This window comes from Arachis stenosperma, chromosome 5 (assembly GCF_014773155.1).
Source record: "Arachis stenosperma cultivar V10309 chromosome 5, arast.V10309.gnm1.PFL2, whole genome shotgun sequence".
Lineage (NCBI taxonomy): Eukaryota > Viridiplantae > Streptophyta > Magnoliopsida > Fabales > Fabaceae > Arachis > Arachis stenosperma.
Genome location: NC_080381.1, coordinates 128559058 through 128567217, shown reverse-complemented (window position 1 = coordinate 128567217; position 8160 = coordinate 128559058). Strand labels below are relative to the sequence as shown.

Below are 8160 nucleotides of genomic sequence, written 5' to 3'. Positions count from 1 at the left end.
TATTTGATAATTTAACGTTCAATGACTAATTAATAATAAATTAAAAGCACTTTTTATTATTGTTATTATTTTATTTTGGAAAAATCCATATGCTAATTTTTATTTGTGGATTTTGAGTTTCAGCTTAAAGAATTTAGAATATGAATAATATATATCGGTCTCATGTCATAATTGCTTAAAACTTGTGTCATTTTCTTCGTGAACCACTTCTATTTCAATAAATCTGTGCTCTTCTCATCCTTTTATTGTTATTTTTTAAATCCGACATCATACACAACAAATTTAAGATAGTTTATTCCCATTCATATGCCTTTTTTATGTGCTTAAATTATTAAAAAAAAATAATTTTATAACATAGTATCATATTTTCTATAATTTAAAATTTGAGACTTTGATTTTTATTGACTACAAAAAATTTATTGCAACACAAGACAAATAAAAAAACACATACAAAATTTAGACAAAATAAAAAAAATTACGTGAAAAAACGTATTAAAAATAGAATCAATTTTATGATAAAATTAATTATATATGGGTCGCATGCAATTTGAGATTAGAGTTTTAAATTACATATATTAATGAATTAGCTCATAAATACAAAAAATATTATACAGAATTTAAATTACTTTTGTATTAATTTTTATATAAAATACTCATATCATTATAATTATTCAAAAGTTGCATATAATTCGAATCTTATGAATTCAATTTACTACATATTTGCCTAAATTGAATTGAATTATATAGAAATACAAATTTGATTTATTTAATTTAATTTATTTTTGTATGTGGTATGATTTGATTGAAAGAGCAACAATTTATACTGCTTCGTAGATTCTTCTATAATTTTATCTAGCATTAATAAAATTTCACTATTACTGGTTTTAAAAAAAATTAAAATCTAAAATGATGGTTAAAAATAAATAAAGAGGATAGATTTAATTTTTCTATAATTATATGCGTTTTTTCTTTTATGATTTGCGTTTTTATCACAATTCACAAGTTCTATGTTTTATAAATTAACGTTAATTCATATATAGTATATAAATAAATTTAATTTGAATAAATATTAATTTATTTATTTTATTTTATACTTTATAAATGAAAAGACTAATTCACTAATATAACGAATTATAATTAATGTAATATAATTAATTAAGTAATATAAATTATAATAAATTATATTAATTATATTAATATTTAAATATTTAATCAAATCAATTAGTTGATATAATTAAGTCAGTGCAATAAATTGTATTAAATGAGTTAAAATAATTAAATCAGAAAACACTCTCCGAAGCATGCCACATCGGCTTCATCATTAAGTGCAGACATCCGATTTTTATATAATAGAATAGATATGCTGGCCAGAATTTGATAAATTGCTGGCGCCCTAGACTTTTCCTAATGGTAATTGATTTTAATTGATCCTAATTATATTAAAACAGTTGTATTGAAATGGCTTTGGTTAGGATTTTTGAATCACCGAGTTTATATATAGGCAGACAGAGGAGATTTGAAATTTGAATTTTCATCGCCAAATGTTGTCTCCTCTTTGGTGTATTACTATTTTGAAATTTGAATTGAGTTTTGTTTCTGCAGCAGTGGGGAATGGATCAGGTTCTTACTGTAGGTGGTGGGCAATGTATCTGTTTGGGTTTGGCTCAGCCCAATTCCACGTCCAAATAAAAAGAAAGGGTTTTCTTTGGGTTCTGATATGTTGGAGTCTCTGACTGTCTCATCATTGATTTGGTTTTGATGCTATTTCTGTGATTTTTATTTGTTTGCTTTATTAAGTTGTTCATCATCTATGATATTGTTTGTTCATTTCGCTCATTGCATATGAAGCTCGATCATTACAATGGTAGATGACTTAATTTAACTATAAGAAATTTCATCAGGGGCCAAATGGGACCAGCTACTCAAGTTGCTAATGGAGGTCATACTGACACTTCAAGCAGAATAATGTTGAAAGTAACAATCCGAGCAGCAATGTAAATGTGGGTGGTTGTTGGCAGGGTGTTAATGGGATTTCTTGCTGCCAAACTGCGAATTTTGAGCAAAACAAAGTAACAACCATACATCAACAAAATGTATTGATACATCAACTATAATTCAAAACATGAACTCAATGTATTATTCAACTATACTAAATTTATCAGCTATAGTCCTAGTGTCATCTTTATCCCCATCATCGTCATAGTCCTTATTTAATTCTTATTTAATTAAGTAAGTGGTACAGTGGGGTCATGAATTGTTCCTCTACCTCAGGCTTCTCTGCCTCCTTAATTTCAGGTTGAACAAGAATAAAAGACTCATGATGATCTTGTTCTTGCTCTTGCTCTTGAAGTGGTGGTTGTTCTGGTTTGATTTGATTTTGGTCAGTGGTGTTATTAGAGAGTGGCGTGTGTGCAGGATCAATTCCCAATTTCTTGAGGCTTTTCTTGATGTGGGTGTTCTAATGATTCTTGAAATGGCTGGATGCTACACGAAAGATCAACAAAAATTAATGAAGACCATAACAACTAATGCAAACAAAAGAAGTATAAACACACATATTAACAAACACACTAATACAATTTCGACCAGTAATGAACATGTAATAACCTACAGTAAATAAATAATGCAACTCATGAGCTATGCAAAGTTCACATGTTAAATTAAAATTGCAACAAGAACGAAACAACCAATGTACTTGTTAAATATTGAATCATTAGTGACAGCAAGATAATACATCAAACATAAAGTCACAACACACTACTCGGCTATTAATAGTGAATTAAGCAAAAGTAATCATGCTCACAAAATCTAATGTTTTAAGATGTAAACTTATAAGAAGACACAATAATTATGCAAAGCAGTGAAGTCAGAATAATTACAAGGCCTTGTCCAATTCATGAAACAACAATTTTCTAAATAGCAAGGTATCCAATAAAAGCTACGATTAACATAAAAAAATTTCTAAATTTATGCACCTAGGTTCTTGTCAAGGGTCTTGGTGAACTGGTTCAAAGCTGGTGGAACCTTCAACCTCTGCTTGAGGATCCTCTTCTTCCTCTGTTTGTACGGTCTTAGGCCACTTCACGAAACGAGTCAAATACCTCTTTGGCGGCAACGCTCCTCCGTTCCCGAACTGCTTAGGACGCTTCTCGAACAACGGGTTCGTAACCTTCTCCTGAAGAAATGCATGAGAATCAAAACAATGAAATATAAAAAATAAATAAAAAATAAAAATGAAAACCTAGAATCATAATCGTGAATCTGACGGCAGGAAAACAAAAAGAGGAGAAACCTACAGGCTTCTTCGAAGCTGGAACTGGCGCTTTTCCACCTCATTTAGGAGCCTAAGAAACAGAGCATGACAATGAAAAAAAGTGAATCAGTCAAATTTCACGTCAACAAATATACCCCAACATTATAGATTAGTCACGTTTAAACAATTTCAACACAAATTCTCTAGGTACCTGAGAATTTCCATGTTATAAACATGGTACTGACTTTTTCCTTAAGCAGGTTAGTAACAATTATTTCCACGGTAGAAGTTTGTGTATACAGTGAATGATAAGATAAGTATCTAAATAGGACACCAAAATTCTTAGGTGTGAAAAATATTTATGCTGTCTGAATTGGATTTACTAATTTGTATAAGGTTATTCTTGATTGTAATTTTATTTAACTAATAAATTTATATTATTGCAATATATGAGAACCAAGTACATAATGAAGAAAAAGTAATGAAATGCATTTGCAATATCTGATTAGTTTTAGTTACATGACAAAGAGATAGTTAGATGACAGTGTAAAATTTTACACCAATTTGATAGCAGAATTCATGTAACTATGCACTGGAGGGTGGCATTACCTGTAGGTAGTTACAAAGTAACGAAGAAAAAGCGCAATCTGAAGGCGAGCAAGCTCGGCTCCAGGACAGAATCTTGCACCTCCTCCAAAGGGTGCATAGAATGGACTAGTTCTCCTGTTTCTCTTCTCCTTCATTATTTTAAGCAGATATAGTAATTAGGACTTAGGAATGAGGAAGTCTTATGATGTCATTATGAATGTTTTTTTGAAGTATATATGAACCATTGATGGGACTAACCTCATTTTCAGGTTCCATCCATCTCCAGGGATTGAAGTTTAGAGCTCCATTATACACATTCTCATCTAAATGGACTGCTGAAAGAAATGGAACTACAAAGCATTCTTTTGGAATAACAAAATCTACTAAAACATGTAAATAACATAGTATTAGTACATGCTTATCATATAATAATATTATGGTCTCTTTTGTGCATGATAATTAACAAGAAAAATTGTTTATTTATATATATGTATATATATACCTTGATATTGAATGTCTTCTTTTGCTTCTCTCATCAGCCAAATTGCAATTCCCCCAAGTCTAAGTGTTTCATCAATAACCTGTTTGTGAAGACAATCATGAAACCTTAGTAGTGTAAATGTCTAAAGGGGTGGAACTGGAAGAGTTATAAATATTTAAAAAGGAGTCTATGGTCTATAATAAGTGAAATCATATCATGTTAAATATTTGGGTGTTCATGAGAAATGGAAACTATCAGTCCCCGGATACCTAAAATAACCATTTTAAAATAAATAAACTTAAAATCAGCATCATCTCACAGTTGAAACTTAAACTCCATATAAGAGTTCACAAGAGAAGATATTCCAAAAAAATTGCTTTTAACAACAGCTAAAGCATATATGATCAAGTAAGTTAAAATTCCTAGTCAACAGATATTCGTGGCTCAAATTTGTAGAAACTTAACAGTAGTTTTAAGTGCAACAATTACAATATGAGGCAGCACAAACAATAGTAGATGGAATCGTGAGAAAAGGCACCAACATGACAACCTCAGGTGCTGCACAGGCTAGATAAGGATATTCATTTGACTAATAAATGACAATCCTATTTAAATAATGAGATCACAAAGGAAAAAAAAAAACGAAAATAAAGCAGTTCCAAATCACCTGACAGAAAGAACAGTTAGACATACAGAGAATCAAGCATGTATAGGAAGTTCTCTGTGTAAGAAAGTTGATTGGATGGAAGCACAGGTGGCCGTCCCGCCATTCTGAGATAAATTGCTGCAGCAATTGTTGTTATCTGCATTGAGAAAGGGAAAATGATATTGCCAAAGAGGTAATAAGATAAATTCCAAATAATTAGTATAGAATTACATGAATGCTACACAAGAACTTCGGAGGAAACAAACTTAGCCAAGGCAGGTAGAATTCAGAATAAATCAATGACTAATTCAGCACACATAAGTAAAAGCTATAAACCAGAGATACTGACAAAAAAATAGAGAGAACGGAGTGACCAAACCTTTCGGATAATCCGAGCTATTTGTTTATCTCGGACTTGCTTTGAGTTGTAACCATCAAGACCCTGCAGTGAAGTATGATAAAGGAATATCCATCGTTACAGTGATTGCAAAATTAAAATTGGAACGTTCATTAACTTCTAGTTACATATAGATAACACGAAACATTGAAACAAATCTACATTTTAAATAATACTTTCCATAGCTTTCTACTTGCGGTTTCCCCACACAAGAACTCATCCAGAAAGAGTCATACAGTCCATGATATTCTCCCAAAACCGCAAATTGGCAAAGTAATTCAGAATTCATATGGTTGAAAAGCGAATTCAATCAAGAAACATCAATCAAGCACAATGAAAGAAGAAAAAAGGATACTTTCAATTCAATCTGCTCGCTGAAGACGCTACTCATAGCTCCCCTGCCAACCAACCTGCGGTACAAAAAAGAAAAATGACATTAAACGAAACCCTAGAAACAAAAAGAACCAATTGAACGGCGAAAATTTCAAAACACTAAAACCCTACAACAGAATCAAAATTGAAAAACCCAAAATGGGGGGAAACTGAAAAGTGGAAGAAACAAAAGCAGAAGCAAGTTTGAAAAAAACCGAAGCAATAAGAAAAGAGATTCAAATTGAGCTAAAGCAAGAGTGGAGAATTAAATCCAAATGAAAAGGTTCATATGAAGAATTGAGTAAATGCAGAATAAGGAGAAGAAAGAGGAATTGAGCTGAGATACCAAGCAAGAGCAGCAATGCAAAATGAATCCGAAGCGGCGTAAAAGGTGAAGGCTTGACTCTTGACTCTTGAGAGTGAATATGATTTAACATTTGAGGGGAGAAATTTCATTTGATGAACCAGGACAGGAACCATTGCAAGAAGCTATCTAAAACACAAAAACAACTATGACTATAATGAGTAAAGTAATACAATCAAAACATACATATGATTTAACATAGAAGATTGCACAAATCATATATATTCATATTGGGTACGCTCCATAAGTAAAACCCCTTGCAGATCCAACTGGAGCCAACCAAGATGAGCAAACCTGATCCGAAGAAACTTTGCAGCCATGTGTTTCTTTCTTCTTTCTTCCAGAAATTAAACCTGATGCTAAGGTAGCTTTTGGTGGAGAGACAGAGACGAAAAGATAGAGACTAAGAGAAAGAGATTGAAATAAATTTCAGTATTTTGTTTGGTATAAAGTGAGAGACAGAAATTAAAACAAGAATAAAATTCCAATTCAATTTGTAAAAAGGATAAAATTAGAATTAATTAATTGAAATGAAGGTATTTTAGATATAAAATGTTATTAAAGTTTCTGTCTCCATCTCTAAAAATTTTAGTCCCCTGTGTTTCTACTTTTTGGAGGTACTAAAATTTTAGAGATAGAGACAGAAATTTTAGTATCAGTCTCTAAACCAACAAACATGATACTGAATCTCGGTCTCCCAGTCTCTGTCTCAGTACCTTAAAACAAACGCTACCTAAGTGAATTAGTAACTGAATCTCGGACTTTCTGTTTGGAACGCAAATTAGGCAGATGTTCTTTGGAAATTCAAGAATGAAAGCTGATTATTCTACTAAATTTGCAAAATCACAAAACTGCGCCTCCCAGATCACCAGTGAATTTTGATTTTCCATGGAGTAACCCAATTCTAATCCAAGAAACACCAAACTCGGAAAGTGAACTGTACAATGATTCAAAGTTTTCTTAGCCAGAAGGTAATAACAAAATAATCCATCATTAGTTAAATATAAATATCAAGTAGGAATATAGGGAAAAAGAGAAAACAAAATGAACAATCATATGAAATCATAACAGAGATACACTTAAAATATTCGAGTCATCTGGGTTAATGTGAAAATTACTTTACTTATAACATACAAGTCAGTCAAAACAAAGATTAGAATTAAAATATAAATGAACTGCTCACCAACTTGTGCCTCAAGAGCAGCTTGAACATCAGGCACCAGAGCTTTTAATAATTAGTCAAGATTTTGAAGGTCTTTATACAAAATTTCTGTACCTCTGACCTCCCTGCTTGCTTTGCTTGGCATATATGTCACCAAATCTTTCGTTGAATTGGAGAGCTTATCCAAATTGCTCTTAAGAACCTTTTCGGCTGTATTCTGATTATCCAAATTGCTCCAAATCTGATTTTTTAACCAGTATCCCCAAAGTTTCTTCTCAAGATCTCATACTCCTTCACTTTTAAACCACTCTCCAGAAGCTGCATCACCTTGTCGCCTCTAACGGTAACCTAGCATGCAATCTTCTCATTTCTTCTAATCCCAAAGGTGGGGTAGAGGAGACCTACACAGAGGCAATGTATCCAGCGTATTTTGTGTATTTCCTGACAAAAAAGACAGGTTATAGAACACGACTCAACTTATTTTTTATTTTTTTTATTATTTTTATTAATTTTTTATAATTATATTTTTTATCTCAAATTTTTAAATAAAAATAAATTAAATTTTTATTATTAATTTTAATTTATTATTAAATAAAATATAAAAACACAAAATTTTATATTTAATGTCTAATCTTATCTTATTTTTAATATCTTTTTTATCCTATTCTCCTAAACAAACGAAGCCAAAAGAACGACAATGTACCTTGCTGTTAAAAACCCTAAGAATAGCATCAAAACCAAATCAACGATGAGATGAGATAGCCACAGACTCCAACATATCAGAGCCCAAACAACACCCTTTCTTTTTTTTGGACGTAGGATTGGGTAGAGCCCAAACCCGAACGGAACCAATCCATTGCCTATATAAGTGATTCAAAAATCTAAACAATTTCAGCA

General features: G+C 31.5%; 1 protein-coding gene across 11 annotated transcripts; it reads right to left on the bottom strand.

Moving 5' to 3' along the window:
• Window positions 1-2053: 2053 nt before the first annotated feature.
• Window positions 2054-8116, bottom strand: LOC130980069 (abietadienol/abietadienal oxidase-like). 11 transcript variants are annotated; one of them, XM_057903683.1, is made up of 12 exons: window positions 7285-7704; window positions 6396-7038; window positions 6084-6230; window positions 5547-5775; window positions 5348-5411; window positions 4990-5125; window positions 4344-4422; window positions 4100-4224; window positions 3863-3990; window positions 3297-3344; window positions 2976-3175; window positions 2054-2484 (listed from the first exon to the last, which is right to left on the bottom strand). In XM_057903683.1, the coding sequence occupies exons 6-11, from the start codon at window positions 5011-5013 to the stop codon at window positions 3094-3096; spliced, it is 486 nt and encodes a 161-aa protein (XP_057759666.1). In that variant the 5' UTR covers window positions 5014-5125; window positions 5348-5411; window positions 5547-5775; window positions 6084-6230; window positions 6396-7038; window positions 7285-7704; the 3' UTR covers window positions 2054-2484; window positions 2976-3093. The 11 variants fall into 11 exon arrangements, with proteins under 11 accessions (XP_057759666.1, XP_057759664.1, XP_057759670.1 ...); XM_057903681.1 differs by having other exon boundaries at window positions 6084-6504; window positions 6818-7038; XM_057903687.1 differs by having other exon boundaries at window positions 4100-4221; window positions 6084-7038.
• Window positions 8117-8160: the final 44 nt, after the last annotated feature.

Coding starts and splice junctions, on each gene's coding strand:
- LOC130980069 (XM_057903682.1), bottom strand. CDS start 5,013: ATGTCTAACTGTTCTTTCTGTCAG. Junction 4,423..4,989: donor CTAACTGTTCTTTCTGTCAG/GTGATTTGGAAC, acceptor CTTCACAAACAG/GTTATTGATGAAACACTTAG. Junction 3,345..3,862: donor TACTTTGTAACTACCTACAG/GTAATGCCACCC, acceptor TCTGTTTCTTAG/GCTCCTAAATGAGGTGGAAA.